At 45.2% G+C, this 18,273-nt stretch overlaps 1 protein-coding gene across 5 annotated transcripts in view; it reads left to right on the forward strand.

The window, feature by feature from the left end:
• LOC102196556 (AT-rich interactive domain-containing protein 1B-like) overlaps positions 1 to 18,273 on the forward strand; it is a 163,001-nt gene that overhangs the window by 24,528 nt on the left and 120,200 nt on the right. For 4 of the 5 annotated variants that reach the window (XM_005739012.1, XM_005739013.1, XM_005739015.1 and 1 more), the window contains exon 3: positions 18,067 to 18,246. In XM_005739012.1, coding sequence (XP_005739069.1) covers positions 18,067 to 18,246 — 180 coding nt within the window. The remainder of the gene's footprint in view (positions 1 to 18,066; positions 18,247 to 18,273) is intronic. The other variant, XM_005739014.1, reaches the window with a different exon arrangement.

Below are 18,273 nucleotides of genomic sequence, written 5' to 3' on the forward strand. Positions count from 1 at the left end.
GTCGGCCCACGTCACAGTCTCTGTGCAGCACAATAGGTCTGTGTTGGAGACAATAGTGCTTCTGTCTGCTTTATTGAGTCTTAAGTAAATCCCATTTGGACTGGTATGGTGTGTGTGTGTGTGTATTAATCTGCGTCCCTTTTATCTTTGCGTTTGTGTGAATGATACGTGTGTGCCACAGTTTTGGCAGAAAGTGAACTTCTTCGGTGCGTGTGTGTGCGTGCGTGCAGATAGCAGTTTAAATTCACCAGTGTAGTTTGCAGTGAAGCAGCAGTGCCGAGCACCACAGCGAGAGAGGGGGGAGCACAGTGTTCCCTGCTGTCACTGCCGGCTATATTTAGTCTGCCTGGTCTGTTGGTCTGGACTTGAACACCTCTCACTGGGCGAGCGAGCTTCCACACATAGCAAGAGAGTATAAAAAGAGAGAGAGAGAGAGAGAAGGGGAGAAACACATATTGACTAACAGGCAGACTTCCTGTATTGTCTAAAAATATTGTGCAATGTGCGTACAGGCAGCAGCAGAGGAGATGGTCCTGCACACACACGTTCACACACATTCTCCGACCGATCTTTCCTATTATGCAATGAAAATGTGTCATTTGAAAACATTAAAAATGTCTGTTTACTGTTGATCCACTCAGGTTGTGGGAGCTGCTCTCATTTGTCTAAATCCAGAGAAAGGCGGTCAGGGGTAATAAATTCTGATAAAACGATACATCGAGGCATCGATTTATATCTTTTTTATTATGTTTTGGGAGCTCTCGCACTGAGGCGGTGCTGTCCTGGGAGGTTAGCGTCAGCACTGCGAGACTTGGTCTCATCAAGGCCCGGGAGGAGTTTTGTAGCATGAAATGCAAACAGCTATGAGGGAGCGGGGGTGTGATGCCAATGCGTAAAAACATACAGCCAATGACACACAGAAAAATACATCCCCGGTTGTGTTTTGTGATGAAATCCTCTGCTGGATTACATATGGGAGGCTGTGGTTGGGGTAGCAATCACTGCCTAGCATTATGGAATGTAATTAGTTCAAATAGAATTAGTTGTTCGCTCTGGCTATAGCCATGGGAACTGTGCTTCTAAAGTTTCTAATTATCTGGCTCTGGCTTTAAAAGCAGCACCGCTGCATTGCCTATCTGCTGCTGGTGAAATCTAGCTCACAGTAATGAGTTTGGAGGAGGAGGTTTAATTCCACTCTCTCAGATGAGCGTAATGAGCCTCACCTACAGAAAGGCGGTCAGGGGTTTGATCAGGGAGGAGCAGGGAGGGGTAAAAAAAATGTGTACTGGAACATATACAGTGAAGCTGTTCCTGAAGCGAGTGGTAATTAAAAATCAAAAGATGCGTGAATTGCACTGATGATGGACGTGATTGCATCTCTCAGCACGCCCTCTTTCCTAACCTCGGGATCAGCTGCAAACAGCAGTCCTGACTACAGCTGCGTCAGCGAGGGGGATTGTGGGTGATGTAAGACGTAGCGCACACAATCCCCCATGATGCATCGCACTTCGGGGCTGAGACCTCGGCTTGTCACAGCCAAGCATGCTGGGTTGTTGCCAGGCAACGTGACGTCAACAAAGACCTGCGTTGGTCTATCTCTGTGATTTCCCTGGGACTTGAGCGAGAGTGTGTGTGTGTGTGTGTGTGTGTGTGTGTGTGTGTGTGTGTGTGTGTGTGTGTGTGTGTGTGTCGGGGGTTTTAACAGCAGACTAAAAGGTCTTCTTTGACTTTCTTTCATTATTATGATTAAACTCTGCAAAAAAATTAAGCCCCATTCGTCTTAAATATGAACTCCACAGTAATATGTATATTTCATCCTGTGCAGTTATTGGATATGTGTAAGGGCTCACCTCTATCCTTTGCATAAGGCTCACGTAATTAACCATTTTGTCATAATTTGACACATAATGGTTTGATTACTGGTGATGTTACTGGAATCTAATCTGTGGTACTGGCAGCGTGAAAGCACAGGTCGCTCTTGGACAGTTCAAATCCCCCCATCTTCCCCCAAATTCATTAATTCACATGTCAATGAGTGAAAACAGTGTCCTCCTGTGCACGGTTAGATTTCCACTAATTACGGCGATAATTTTGTTTCATCATAGTTTTCTTTTTCTGACAAAAACAATCAATGCTTGAATAAAAACTAAGGCACGAGGACAAAAACCGTAATGAAATTTATTGACGCTGAATAAAAACGAGATGAAAACGTTTCACAGAGACGAGCTCCAATCACATCTAATGAAGCTGTGCAGAGGGCGGGATGAATTTGGAAGTGATCCAATCAGAAGTAAGCTCCTGGTGTAGGAAGGTCGATGAGCACATTTGATGTTCCCCAGGAAACGCTTCCTGTTTCTCATGAAGACGCGTGTTGGGAAGAGAGGAGTTGCTATGTTTGTAAACAAACTTTAGAATTTATTTTTTAGCTACTGAATCAACTTTAGTCTGCGATAATCTAATTATTATAAATCTAATAAATGTGAAAGAATTTAGAAGCCCAAATTATGACAAAATGAAAAATTTGCTGTTAAAATTAAAGCTGATTAATAAGTCGGTGTTATTATTTCTGTTACTAGTAGTAATTTTGATAGAAATGTAACTATATGTTTATGTGTGTTTGCATTTGCTATACAGATGCAATTAAAAAGGTGTCATATTTGCACAGCGACATTTAAACACACTTACACCTACACGCTGCACACACACACACGCACATTAAAAGCTTATGTGGAGACAGAGGTGAGAAGCTAAAAGCATATACAAACCCTTCTCTGAACATTCATGTAAACATCTCGACTCATCTTTAATCTGTTTTTTCACTGATGGAAGGTTATCAGTGCAAACCCACTCGATTACCTGTTCAGGCCACGAAGCCTGATGTCAGGAGTTACCTCCGGCTCGGATATGTGCAGGCATGCCGATGCAATTGTGCGTGCACGTACACACACCAGCACGTTGTTAACAATGCATTTCACCTATTAAATTCTCCTCTCGTGGCTTCCTTCTTTAATCCAGCCACAGGAGGCGCGCACAGACGCCAGAGAAGGAAAAAACATCCTCTCCACCCCGACGAGCCTCCAGCAAATATGCCTAGAACTTGCATTAGGTGCAGTTAGTGTCATGCTGTGTCTGCATGCGTGTGAGACAGTTTGAGTGTGTTAGAGAGGCCGAGAGACGGAGCGCGCATGTAAAGCAGCGAAGGAGGTATGCGTGGAGTGATGGGAGCCAGGACAAATATATCAGCAGAAGAAGGAGGGGAGGAAGGAGGAAGTAGAAGAAGGGGGCGGGTGTCTTGGGGATGACAGGAAAAAAATACGTCCGCTTGGTGGAAGTGGAATGAAGTCGAAACGAGGAAAGGAACGGAAAAAGAAAACTGTGCCGCCAATTCTAAGCGTAATTTCCTATGATGTCAAAGTTGGCAGATGGAGAGGAAAAGGAATTTGAAGGAAACATTAGTGTTTGATGTGAAAAGAGGGGAGGAGTGATGTGGTGGGAGAACGAGCAGGAGAAAAAAATATCCTGGGAAATGAAAGAGAGTGAAAGAGAAGAAGGCAGGAGCGCGTGCGGGGGGTGAAAGTGTCAGCGGGTCAGGCAGAAACCATTACCAGTGCTGGCTGTTTGTTCCTTACACACTGGGCCAACTTAATAGAAGCCAAGCATTTAAAGTCAAGTGGAAATGTGGCTGACCCGCCACCTGTTCAGCACGCACACACCACAGCAGCTCCACACAAACAGTCTGTCTTTCAGGGCTTTTTATAGCTTTTATCACCGCGCTCACTTTGCAGAGATTATTTTTTGGGCCTCGTCTTTGCACAGTAATCATCAGAGGGAAGAAGGAGAACAATAATGCATCAGTGTTCTTTAAAAAGCTTGGCTGCATTTCTTTCATCTGGGCAACAGCTGTGCACATTCCTAAATATTAAGCAACATCCAGAGACGGCGCGTCTCCGCTTTAGTTCGCTTCATTTGTCACGTTTATACAGCAGTGTGTCCTACAGCGCTTCTAAAAACAGCTGAAACCACAAAGCTAATGTGAAGCAACTGCATTTAATTTCATTTTATAAATACTTGTAGACATTCGAGCATTTATTGGAATTAAATCGCTGCACTGTAAACCCATAAAATAAAAAAAAGCCTTCCTGCAGTATGAAGTCAACTCAGATATTTTCATTTAATACGACATATTTCTTCATTTGCATCCTCCATTTGATTAAGTTAATGTAAATGAGAAATAATTAAAACGCACACTGTTTTATGTTAAAGAAAGGCAGCATTTATTACTCTCTTTTTAAATTAAAAAATAAGAACTCCCACACTCTGCCAGCATGACTTTTATAAAAGTTCACATGGCTCTCTGTGCTCTCCTGTGTGTGCTACGATGACGGTCGTCAAATCTCATTTCACATACAGTTGAAATACAGCCTGATGAGTTTAACAGAACAAACACACATCGAGCTAATATGACACAATGTGTTATAATAATGACAACACACCCCAATAAGTGTTGGATGCAGCTCTTTACAAAGGTGCCTGCACACTCGCGCTGCAGGCCTGACTTCAGTTCACGTGCACGAAGGAGGAAAACGGCTGAAGAGTTTGCAGAGGATGTGAAGACTGATTTTAATTTTACTGCTTAAAAAAGCCAACTGAGCACGGGCCAGAGGCGATTATCCACTGCTGCTAACGCATCAGGTCTTTGCAAGCGTCTGCAAACACAGCATGCTAAGACAAAGCTTTGTGTTCATACTGGATTGATCACGCGGCGTTCGAGTCCTCGTTAGGACGAGGGGTCCTGCGTGGGGCCTTCAGTTGTGGTACTGCAGCTTACTCCCACTGTCCGAGGACGCGCTCGTGGAGAGTGAGTGGTTGCTCGCCTCTCGGTGCCCCCCACCTCAGACCTGGATGGGCTCCAGCCCCCTGCGAGCCTGATGCATCCATTATAATTAATGAGAAAATATTTATTTTCTATGTTTTGTCCTCAACGCTCACTCAAGCTTATGCTCATTTGTCTTCTATATACATTAATGTAACACAGAAGATCAAAAACACTGTAATCATCTGTGAAAAGTGAAACCAACAGTAATAACTGCACGTTTACAGAATTACACTGCTGAACGGCATGCTGGGTAATGGCAGCTAGTCAAGTAGCTAGCCAGGTAGCATCCTCCATCGCTCAGCAGTGATGAAGAACAAAATAATAATCTGTGAGCTGCAGATTTGGAGGTTTTATGGCTTTAAATGATTCGTATGTTTTGTGATAACGTTGCCTCGCACAGTGACACCACAGTGACACGCACAGATGACGCTGAAACATGTAAACAGAGACCAAGACGTCTGAGCTACAGACTTTGGAAGAATAGGCCCGAGAAGACTTTAATTCAACGCAGGAAAAAGTGTCAGCATGAAGGCCGACTCTGATTTTATTTCAAAGCCTCAGAGTCGATTATTTATCGTTTGTTTCATGTTTTTTGGTTTAAACTACTCAATTTACTGAACTTATTCAGGTTTTCCTGCTTAATGTGAGGCGAGATGCTGGACTTGTCTGAGAAGTCAGAAATTCATTTCAACAACGAAACTATTTTTTTTCTGTTCAGGAAGCAAATAACTGTAATTTGTTATCTTAATCAAAAAATAATAAAGTGTTTTACTGTTTATTTGTGCTTTTTTTAAATACTCTATTATCATAATTCACAGACAACAACAATAATTATGTTTTAACATTAGAAATATCATTTAGATTAAAGAGCTTGGACATGCTGGGGATGAAACATTAGCAGAAACATGCTAAATATTTGTGGAATTTCCTGAACTGTTCATTTCAAGTGAAATCAGTTGAAGTTTCCGCAGCTTAGTTTATTTCTTTACTGTGAGTTTATTGACGTTCTTCACGTATCAAACTCACCTGTGTGTAATTAATCAAAGAAACGTCGGCAGCTTCTGTTTCAGGGTGGCTTTGTGCTCGCTTTCCAACTGCTGGAAACGGGAGGAAAATCCAGGATTGTCATTAATAACGCCTGTCCTCGTATGACAAGTCAGAAAGTCTGCTGTGAAAACGACCTAACACAGATAATACTTTAAGCGATCCATTAGTGCCAGGGTGAAAAATGATTTTTTGGCTAATACATTCATACTTACACCCCCCGCTGTTTTAGTATTTTTGACTGAAAACATCTCAAACTGATGAAAGAGCTGAAGAACTGCAAGTTCTCACGTCGTGACGGGAATCTCAACTAGCAATTTATTAAGCGCGGACGTGCTCAGAGGTCAGTCAGTTAAAGTGACGTGCACGTGGACAGCACAGGCGGTAACTGTGAGCCAAATACTCCACAGGTGTCGCATCAGAGTTAGCCAGTCTGAACTGAAGGCAGAACTATCGTTGTAAGGACTCCATCCAGTCACTGTTTCCTTCTGTCTCCATGTAGAGGCACAGACAGAGGGGGAAGGAGCCAGTTCATCGGTTACCCTCAGCCCTCCGTATGTCTTTTGCTTTCCCTCACCATGTTGCCGTCAAGTTCCACACAGACGCACTTTCTTTAACCAAAAGCTGCCGATGTCATTAACCGTTCACGTCCTGATGTGGAGAAGTCATCTGTCCGTGGCCTCACCGACATCGAGAGAGAGGGCCACTCGAAAGCACTTAGGGGCCCCGGGTGTCTCTGGGGTTAATGCAGCCTGTGGTGCCGGCTCTGACGGATGGCTGGGAAGCCCCACTAAATCAGCCCCTCTGCCAGGAAAGATGGAGCGAGAGGAGGGGTGGGGTGCAAAGGGGACCACTCCAGCTTCATCACAGCCCTCCCTCTTTTGAAAAGCTCTTGAAACGTCGCAGGCTCCCCGCTAATGTCATCCACCCCGGTGCACATGACGCAAACTGTCTTTGTTCCAGCTCCTCCACCTTCAGACCAGCTCTCCACACCAACCCACAGGACCCCGAGCATTCTCACCTCACAATTAAAACAGGCATTAGGAGAGAGGGAACGAGGAGGAAGGGGCGTAAAGAACAGAGCGAGCCGGATTGAAAGAACAGGAAGACAACGATATGGAAAGGCTGATTAATTAAGGGTTCCTCTCTGGCTACAGAACAGATGAAGTTTCAGGATCAATTAATTAGCAAGCTAGCCTACGCACGTCAATGGCTCTAATAGCCTGCTCTCATTTGTAACTTTTATTACCCCGCTGCTGTGGAGTGGCTCTCAGCCAATCAAATGCCGCGTGGAGCCCATGCTACATGGTCATTAACTGGAAGGGGGTGGGGGAAACCCCCTCCCATCCAGAGTGGTTTAAGTGATGTTATCAGTTATGTCACTGTAAAGCTTCTATATGCTCTGTAGCACAAGAAAGATGGACTTGTGTCTACGCTCAAACACATAGCAACATGTTTTATCCACAGTTATTAGTGTATTTATATTTGAGCCTGTGGATTATACTTTTTCACAAACGCAGCTGTCAGTTATTTCTCGCTGTTGCATTAGTCCTCCATCGCTCTTGCTCAGAGAGGTGAAGCAATGTTGGGATTTGATATTATTTTGTGCTGAACGCGGCGAGCGGGTGTAAAACGTCACAAACGGTGTGTTTTTGAAAGATCCGGGCTCGGCGCTCTGAGTCTGCGGCGCTCTATACGTGCCTGCTGATAAGATAAAAGAGCCGGGAGATGAAAGCAGAGCGAAACGGAGGGAGCGCGAAAGAGAGGGAAAAGAAAGGGGATGCTTTACGTCTTTGCCGAGTTACAGAGGGATTAGTGGCTGCTCTAATTGGCTCACGGAGAATTCATCTCAGTTTCCATCCAGATTAGATGGATTCTTACGCAGGTCAAGTCTGGCATCTCACTTTCTGGGCTTCATTTGTACTGCGGAGTGCGGAAGTGCTGAGATGTGACACGCCGTCAACATCTGAGACAGCACAGCATAATAACGCTGTTACCTGGATTCGGCTGCTGCTTTGTAACAGGAGCAGCCGAAGATGGGGCCTGTTTGTACAGCCTGGATGTTAAACAAGCGAATAAACGTCCATCTAAGTTTGAATGTTTTCAAGAGAGCAGCTTTTAAAAATATATTTACTTATGTAAACGGTCAGTTTACCTCCAAACAAACTCAAATTCTCGGCCTGCTCATCCATCTCATGCTTTTGCTGCCTTCACTTAAATAAGATGTAACCAGAGGGCACAAATTAGCAGCAGCATTTCCAGGAATCATAACCTGGTTAGCCCCAAATAAGGAAGAGCTACAAAACTGGGATGGAGGAACTATTTTCTGTCTACATCCACCAAACAGAAATTACAGCTCAGCTCAGGGCCCCCACCAACACACACACAGACACACACCATCAAAAGAGGTCAGCATCATGGAAACAGCTAACCCAGCGGCCCCCAACCCCTGGGCCACAGACTGGTTTGGTCCCGGGCTGCGAGAGTTGAGGCTCAGGCGTGAAATGTATGGTTTTCAGGGTTTTTATCGGTTTTATCGTTAACTCGGTTTCCCTGGTGTGTTATGGATAAATCTTCTTTTTTTTGGTACCATTACCGGTTTTATTTTGTTGTATTTATCCGCAACACCTTAAAGGTCGGTCCGTGAAAATATTGTCGGACATAAAGCGGTCCGTCTCACAAAAAAGGTTGGGGACCGCTGACTTAACTCATATATAACTTGGCCAGCATTTCACTTGATCCCTGGATGAGGCTGCTCGAAACGTTTGGTCTCTGAACATTTTTTCTGCTCTTGGATCTCTATGATGTCATAGAGAGGGGATATCCCTAATATGGTAGTTGTAGGCACACAACTATGAAAGCCCGCAGAGTCCAAGAAGAGCAGAGCAGGTGCCCTGTATTTGTAGTCTTTACACATTTTAAATAACAAATCACGTAACGTGAACTATGGCAGCAGGGAGACGGCGGCGTGCCTACGAGTGCGTTAGCGTGGATCGACTAAAGCGACATAAGTTATTAAAGGCGCTGCGTGCTCGTCCTCTGAAGAGCCAATCCTTCCAAAAATGTCTACCTGCCCTTAACCCTTTAACCCCATCATCATCACGCTGCCAGTTCCTGATTGATCTGCGGCGCACAGAAGCGGCTCAGCCATCCATTGTGTCGCTGTCATTTAACAAGGCGGCGCCTCGTCGTGTCAGCATCCCGGAAAGACAGCCTCGCAGCAGGGGATGTAAAATACGAGTATAATCTCCTGAGCTCACGGTGACCGCTAATGGCGAAAAAGCGTTTTTTCCCCCCCAACTCAAAGCAACCCCTCCCCTTCCCCTCCACCTTCTCCTCGTTCAGATGTAATTGACATGACTCCTACACAAGTTCAAGCCTGTCATCACAGCAAGCGGTGAAAAATGAGCCGAGCCGGCGTGCGTCGGAATGATTGATCTGAAAGACGTTTCGGGGCTATTTTGCGCTCAGTTGTGATGTTTACATGTGTCGTGAGCCTTCTTTTCTTGGTAATTTCATGATGATTATTTTCTATCTGTCAGGACGGAGTCGAGTTTGAGTCTGAGCTGGTGTTATTTGGCGTTCCTTCTGAATTTCCAGTATAATCATTGGGAAATTCTGTGTCAAGACATCGCACCGATCTGCTTTTTATTTTGGGATAACTGGCTGCACCTCCCTCATTATCAGCACTTGAATCCTTTTCACTTCACCCGCTCTTCGCCCTCCTCCTCCTCCTCCCTCGCTTATTTAGGTCCATGTTTGACCCTCGCTGAATCACATTTGCTTTTTTCTCACTGCCTCTTTCTCAATTTCCCCTCGCGTTTCTGTCTGTCTTGGCGTCAGATTGGGGTCAGGAGTTTAGTAGGTGAAAAACATTTGGAGCCGGTGGCGCAGGGCCCAGAGCCTCTCGCAAAAAAAGAAAAAATGAAATAAATAAACGGCTGTTCACACACACACATTACGGAGAGCATTAACCTCACCTGCTCTGCCTCTCCAAATGTCTCCATTACCACTCTGCCTAGAACAACAGAGCCACTGCTAGTCAGCCAGCAATAAAATGCCAGCGACGAGCGCTCCCTTTGTGCATGTTTTTTTTCCCCATCAATTGATGCGAGCAGAAACTGAGAATTAGAGAGAGGGAAAAATAAAGAGGGGCAGAGAGCAGCCTTCAGAAAAGGATCCAAGATGGAAATATAAAAAAGCTCGCCGTGCGTCTATCGGTTGATGGCTACACTGTCTGCTCGCGTTCTCTCGCCCGTCAGAGCGATTTGATGCTATCAGCGGGTCAAGAAGTCACACTCCTTCAAAAGACGGGCTTATGTTTTCATTTGGGAAGAGAAAAATCTTGCACTATATGAAGTGCACTGTGCAGAAAAATGCCGGCGAATTCACGTGCCTTTTTTAAAAATGAATTTATTTTTTGTATCTTTAATATTTGCTGGCATGGGAGTGCTGCATATCCCTCCTCTCCCTCAGTTTTTTCTCCCCCGGCACCCGAGGAATGAGCTTAGGTGTCAAGGGCCTCCCAGTGTATGAGGAGGGGGAGGAGCCAAAGACAGAGATCAAAGAGAAGTATGGAGAGAGAGAGAGACGGAGAGCGGCGTCACCTTGGGGGGAGAGAGATAGGAGAGCGATGACGAGAGCCGTGATGCGTCCCCTCTCCTTCTCCCTTATGTTTAATCATGAGCCCGTTGGTGCTGATCCTCGCCTCCGACACTTTGCATTTCATTAAGGGACTCACCTTCGTTTGCAATTCACCGCTGGATGTGGTATTGACTCCGAGTGGCTGATCTTATCACCACACAAAGCTGGAGACACCGGTTGATTTGTTTTGGTCCGGAGTGGAATAATAAGCTCCCGACGGCTGCAGCCCGGTGCTGTTCTTTGCACGTCAGCCTTTTGCATTGCAGAGATGGCAGGAGGCGATATTTACGTCCTTGTGCCGCAGCAGAACGTGTGCACGGTTACGGCGCTTTAGACGTCGGCGCATCTTGAAAATGAGAGAAAAAGTCAAATTCCCGCAAAAGATCAGAGCCGAGTTTGAGTCGAAAGCATCAGCTGCACAACATGAAACAAAAGCATCTTTGGCTCGAGCCACAGGCGGCAACGAGCCGAGCGTTTCCAAAAATGACGAGATAGAGTCAAACAAGTAGGAAATGGGGATTTTTCCTAAAAATTTCAACAACAAATAACGGCCTCTGAATTCTAATTTGGCTTTGTGATTCTGTGTGAGCATTTAAATGATGTTGAAATGTTTTTATTTCCACGTTAGAGAAAGCAGTCCTGAGAGTTATCCTGATACCGCTGCACGTTTTCATTGTTTTGACTGACAGATCTGTCAGCACTGCCATTTCTCTCGTACCTTTTCCCCGCTGTGCTCCCTCGCTGAAATTTCCTTTGATTATCTGCCATTAAGTTCGCTTTAAGACCTGCCGACCTGCTGGAGAATGTAAATATGGAAAAGGAAATATCCAATGTTTCATTTTGCGCTGTGTTTACAAATGTCATTATTGTAATGCAGCCAGCTTTTGCATAGTCACATTCAGTCTTTGAATGATGCTATGATTAACCAGCGTGACTGTAATTCAGCTGTGAAAAGGCCGTCGATCGTTAGAAGGTGCCAAGCATGCAGATACACTGTAGCAACTCGGAGGTGTTACAGAAGGGATTTGGAGCTCCGTGGAGTCGTTAAAGAAGACTTTTGTCATATAAAAAAGGAAAAACGATGACCGCTGGAAACGCAGTTACTGCAGTTTTCATGCGTTTTCGTAGCCGGTCAGCCGGCTCAGAGTTGCTGGAGTCGATCCCAGTCACTCACAGACACAGACCATCACTCACTGTCAAACCTGTGGTCAGTTTAGAATCACCAGTTAAACGTACAGGCCTGTCTCTGGACTGTTGTATGCTCACTTCAACACCGTGCTGACCTAAAGTGTCTAAAGTAATTTAGTTTATATTTGTATTTCAGACCAAACTGGGAACATTTCCTCCATATTTTACTTTCATTTTCATTCATTTTATAACTTTGAATTTTTGCTCTTTTATTTCAGTTACCAAACAGTTTTTTATTATTATAACACCTAGTTTTAGTTTATTTAGGTTAATATTATTAACTCTGTCTGGGACCAACCTTGATCAGCAGCTTTCATTATAGGATTAGGTTATGGTCAAATCAGTTTTATTGATAAATGATGTCCTGATCGGATGATGTGAGGCTGGTGCTGTGATGCATGTATAGATCGGAGGCCTCAGAGGGACAGCAGCCTGTTTGGTGACCATTCAGAATATTTATGCTGAATCCACTTGATTTTTTTGTTGGTGGACACGATGCGTCATGCAGAGGAAATTAAGGAGTTTTTCATCCCAGAATGAAAAAATTAAAATTGGAGGCTGATGATGAAACGGCGCCAAAAACAACATTAAATATTTGGAAAACTGTTTTTTTTCTGTGGTATTTTTTATAGTTAAACTAATGTGATAAAGCATTTTCATACACTGATAGCATACTGGTGATACTTCACGTTTGCTCTTTGGTCACTTTATGATGATAGCAGCGCCTCGTTGAGCTGCCGCCCTGTCCTGCCTGTTGACTTCTTGCTGCTGTGCATCACATCCATCCTTAAAGCGTGCGCAGGCCTCGTATCCAGAGCTGTTCTTGTATCTGCCGTCTCGCTGCCCTTCCTCTCTCATACGGTTTTATCTTTATTGCTATTTTGCATTATCCCTATCCCTGCTCTCAGGCTCATCTTCCTTCCTGTGCTTTACTTTTTCTCTCCACATATCTGTGCGTCTGCATCGCTTTCTCTATCTGTCCCTCTCCGTCTTTATCACGTGAACCATCGCTTTATCTGTGGCTTTAAGTATGGCAGAGTGTAACACCCGTCCTCTATCTCCCCTCCGACTATCTATCCATCTCTGTCTCTAAACATCTTCCTTTGCCACTTTGTATCTGCTTTTTTTTCTTGCCGTTTCAGCCTCTGGTTCAGTCTTTTGTCAGCTCATCGAACTTCCCGCTTCTTGCAACACTTTTTAACTTTTCCATTTTAAGCAGCAGCTTCTTGGCCGACGAGCACAATGGCACGTGAATGTTAATGGCGAGCCTGTGATGTGCGGGCCTGTCAGGCCTGTCAGTGCGTGCGTATGAGTGCGTTTAGGGGTTGGGGTGGTGGCACCGCTTAGCGCTCTGGTTGGCTGAGTCCATCTGTCACTCAAAAATGGGCAACCTGTGGTCCCGGCCAGCAGCCACCCGTAGCGGCGCTTTGACAGTGTTATGAAAATTCCTGTCTATTGCTCATTGGCCCAATTGAATTACAAGCAGCGCCTTGTTCCGTGCAAGGTTTTTAAACGGCTGATTTAAGGCACATGCACATGTGCACGTACACACACACACACACACACACACACAGCCGCCTTGAATGAGGGTTAGCGCAGCTATTTATTCCCACCATTTGCAGAGCAGGAAGATATTGTCTGCCTTTTCATACGAGTCTTGTTTTGATAGATTTTTGATTGAGTTATTCTCAGTGTTTGCGCTCGTGTTTGTGTCTTTGTATCTTAATATGCCGCCAAGGCTTTTGTTTTCATCACACTGTTTCTGCAGTTTATGGTGAATTATTTGCTTCACAGGACGTCTATTCTGCGTCATTTCTCCCTACAGCACTTCACATCTGTTGTCATTTCATTACAGACATTTATTTGACACTGTGTGCCTGCCAAGACTCTGGATAAAGCACACTGTTATTTTGTCGGCTTCCACACACCTGAGTGGAGGGAAAAGGCAGAAAATGGTCTTATTTTCTACTTCCAGCAGTTATTTTTATTGTTGTAACCGGCAGCACAGCGAGTCTGTTTATCACCGAGCATATTCTCAGTCAAAGAGAATCAGGTTTCAGACAGCTGGTGTGTACTCAGCAGGTACAGTACATTCATACAGTCGAGCCCAGCAATCAAACAGAAGCTGCATTTGAATGACTCTCTCTTCCCTCCCAAAGCCACAGTGACAGGTTGCTACTTGTTAGACCTCCAGTCAGCCTGCTGCCTCTGTGTACTCATTTGACTGACTGTCGGCATTTCTGCCTCCTTCTCGTTTGGCTCTTCTGCTGCCTTCCCCGACTGTCTGTGTACCTGCTTGTGTTTTTGGCAGCAGCTATTCTCAAATGTTCATTTAACTACAGAAAATCTGTTTTTCAGAATAACCACCTTTGATGGCCCCATCTTATCTTAATAACCTTGTAGTACCATATCACCCTATTAGAGCACTTCGCTCTCACACTGCAGGCCTACTTGTTGTTCCTAGAGTATTTAAAAGTAGAATGGGAGGCAGAGCCTTCAGTTTTCAGGCCCCTCTTCTATGGAACCAGCTTCCAGTTTGGATTCGGGAGACAGACACTATCTCTACTTTTAAGATTAGGCTTCAAACTTTCCTTTTTGCTAAAGCATATAGTTAGGGCTGGACCAGGTGACCCTGAATCCTCCCTTAGTTATGCTGCAATAGACGTAGGCTGCTGGGGGATTCCCATGATGCACTGCGTGTTTCTTCTTCATTCAGTATGTATTAGTAGACCTCTCTGCACTGAATAATACTTGTTATTTTGTCTTTATCCCATCTTCCTTCTCACCCCAACCAATCACAGCAGATGGCCCCGCCCCTCCCTCAGCCTGGTTCTGCCGGAGGTTTCTTCCTGTTAAAAGGGAGTTTTTCCTTCCCACTGTCACCAAAGTGCTTGTTCATAGGGGGTCATGTGACTGTTGGGTTTTTCTCTGTGTCTTTATTGTAGGGTCTACTTTACAGTATAAAGCACCTTCAGGTGACTGTTGTTGTGATTTGGCACTGTATAAATAAAATAAAATTGAATTGATGGCGCTATAAACTCCTTGGCTGTACATTTAAACAGTGGGCTGATGTAGGAGCGGCCCATGCAGACGGCAGTGCTGCTGGTTAATGGGCGATCAGCTGGGAGAGCGGTGTTGTTGAAAGTAGCACATATTCTGCATTCGGTGATGAAAGAGGATGAAGAAACTCAGCCACAGCCATCCATCCATTCACAGCAATTAAAGCCTCTTACACTTCCTGTCAATGAAAGTCCACTGCTCGCTTTGCTAATGCTTGTGATACGATGATGATGATGTTGAATGAAGCACTTCTTGTGGAGTCTAATTCAGTCTTAATTCCTCTACAGACTGTCCAAGTGGCTCGCTGTGGACAGAGTGTGTGTTTCTGTGAACCACGTGATACGTATCTGAAAAACATTTGTGTTAGTATTGATGTTAGCGACGTGCTTACGAAGGCTGCATTAATAACTGTCACACTGTCCCAAATATTTCCAACATTGTTCAAACCTGTAAAATCTGCCACTTGTGTCGATGTGTTTCATCGATGAATCGATTGGTATCATTTCTCACACATGAATGTACGTTTGATTGTTCTGATCAGGATCGCAGGGACACCATACAGCTGACCTGAGCACATATATAACTATCTATCACATTATTAAACATCGTTCATTTACATATAAATGAAAAGAATGAATATGCATTCATATCAATTCTTGTGCATTCTCGTGTTTTTATGAACCTGATTCCGACCTGAGAGCACCACACAGGTGATCCCACACTTTTCCACGACATCATCCGTGTCCACACTTCATAATCAGTGCAGTGGAGGACAGTGGGCTATCCAAGTACTCAGCAGTACAATAAGAGCCACACTAAAAATGAACCATCGCTTTAAAAAATAAAATGTGCAGTTATTTAATCAGTTTGTTCACAGCACACATTTTGACCAGTCCTAGCAGGAGAAGCTGTAATAGCACTAATTACATTAACAGTGGTTTTGATCCATGTAAGGGTCTCTGTGAGCACAATACAAGGCCTCTAAATGATATGCAGCCACTGTTAGTGCTGTAATCAGCCGGGTAGCCTCAGATAAAAAGGAATGCACCTCGTAAAGCCTCACAGGACTCAAACTGTAAATGTATTTACACCCTTACAGCAGCTTCCTTCTAATAGAAAACAAAGAGAGTTAGCAGTTGTGACACTGATGGCTCCAAACTGCGTTTTTATATCCAAATTCAAAGACCAGACCGAATCCGGTGTAGTTTATTATCTGCTCCTTAGCTTTCCATCCTTTGTAAGGAGGGTATTTGTAGCACTAAGAGGATCTTTTCTGGAGGTGCGAACTGAAACACGCTCTCTCTGTTGGACCTGTTTTTCTGTGATTTGTCTGTCACGCTGCCCACGTCTGTCTGCTCCTCCGTCTATCTGTCACTGTCTGTCCGTATCCGTCGGCCTGCCTGTCATCGTATTTGTCTGAGGAGGAAAGAAACCCACCCGTGGTTGTCTGGTCTCGATCTCCATGGCGACCCGATCCTGACCAATCCCGGAACAGCAGCATTCCAGTCGAGACCCACAGTGTTACGGCGGCCTGTCATCACCGATCGCAGGATAGAGTTGCTTCTGTTAAGTCGGAGTGGCTTTGATCCACAGCTAATGGCGTGTGTGACAGACAGAGGGAGAGAGTTTGTTTGTATTTCTTACTTTAGCAAATCCCTGCGAACAGACGACTGTGCATTCACTTAAGTATGTTGGAATCAGATACTGTGTGTGTGTGTGTGTGTGTGTGTGTGTGTGTGTGTGTGTGTGTTTGTTTCCCCGGCTTGCAGTAATGAATCCAGTGGTGCTGTTGGCATGAGCGGGGCCATGCTATTAACCTCTCTGCCAGCTAGACTGATCTCACCCTGTCTGTCTGTCTCATCGGCCTAATGACACACTCTCACACTCGAAGCACAACACACTCACACACACTCGTGCGCAGAAACCTGTCCTTCCTAATCAAATTTCCACTGAAGTGAAAAGTATTCCACATTGTCCAATCATCTCCATTCAGAGAGTCAAAAAGCTTCTGCCGGTGCGGCGAGAATATTTCTTTTTTTACGACCCACTCAAAGGAAGGTACTCTTCAAAAGTGTTTGAAATGTAATAATCTCAACTGTTCCTCTGCAGCCAGATCAGATTTTAATATTTTTGCACCAGCCATCAGTTTTACGAGTGGGTTTCCTCGCTCACGAGAGTCACAGTAAAACTCCAGCCTTGCTTTTAATCTGACGAGGCAGCAGTGCGGCGGTTACGTCACGGTGGAGTCCCCTCTAACGCCATCCTCTATAAATCACTGTGAGTTTGAGTTTTACTTTGCCAAGCCTGCCACAGGAGATTTAAAGGGACATTTTAAAGTTTAGGACTCGGGGCGCACGGCTTCGCTCGCGCCCCAAATTACAGCCTGTGTGCGCGTTTAATGAGTTTGCGGCAGAGCTCCTGGCGGAATAAAAATAAGCCACATGACATAATGGGGAAGAAATATGACATGAAACGTGCTGTCATATTGCTTCACCCGTGGTCGTAAAAGTTGTTTAATAATGTGTGTTTATGTGCATGCGTGTGTGCGCGTGATGAGAAAACCCCAGCCTCCATAGGAAATCCGCAGAGGAGCGAGGAGCACCTGGCGCTGTCTGCAGTCATAACAAATGACAAGAAGGGATTAAGGCTAGATTTGTATTTGTGCCAGCTTGTTACATGCATCCCCTGTTCACATTCTCTCTCATAACCACCATGTAATGCAGTATTGGCACTTGGCATGGCTTCGCCCTCCTGAGTTAGTTTTTTAACCGCTCTTGCTCTGGAACGCCGTGGCTCATCCGCGTGGCCCTCATTAAGGTCACGGCCTGGGACGGGGACTACAGTAATATCCGGCGCACTTCATCCCATCTGCGAGCTGTCCGAGTCGGAGTTAATGTAGAGAGCAGGATGCTTTGGCAAGGCAGAGGACATAAAGTTAGTGTTTTCTGCAGCGTGAGTTCATTAGGCAGAGCGCTGCTGGGAGGCGCGTGTCAGCCTGCTCGGAGCTAAATTAAGAGCCTCTCGCTGAGGGACAATCACATGAATTGGAAAAAAAGATAAGGGACAGTTTGTGTGGGATGCTTTTGGCAAATGTATGATTGACTACTGCAGTATGTTACCTGCCACCTGCTTTGATATCCTACTAATTGCACCTGGCACCCTCTCTGCATTGCTTTTAATTTAAAGTGAAAGTCTTGCTCTCAGTCCTGACCTTAATACCTCCCTTCTAACTGTCATGTGGTTGGTTGTTTCAGCAGGTGGTGCCATATGGCCAACAGGGGATGGTTGGGTACAGCCAGCAGCAGCAACAGCAGCAGCAGCAGCAGCAGCAAGGGGGGCAGCAGGGAACCCCTCCGTACTTCAGCCCCCCTCATCAGACTCCTCCAGGACCAACCCCGAGCTCCTACCTGCAGCCTCGGCCGCCACTGCAACAGGTACCAGCACTAAACTGAGACCAGTGG

This window comes from Pundamilia nyererei, unplaced genomic scaffold, assembly GCF_000239375.1.
Source record: "Pundamilia nyererei isolate P.nyererei 1_Seehausen unplaced genomic scaffold, PunNye1.0 scaffold00088, whole genome shotgun sequence".
Taxonomy (NCBI): Eukaryota; Metazoa; Chordata; class Actinopteri; order Cichliformes; family Cichlidae; genus Pundamilia; species Pundamilia nyererei.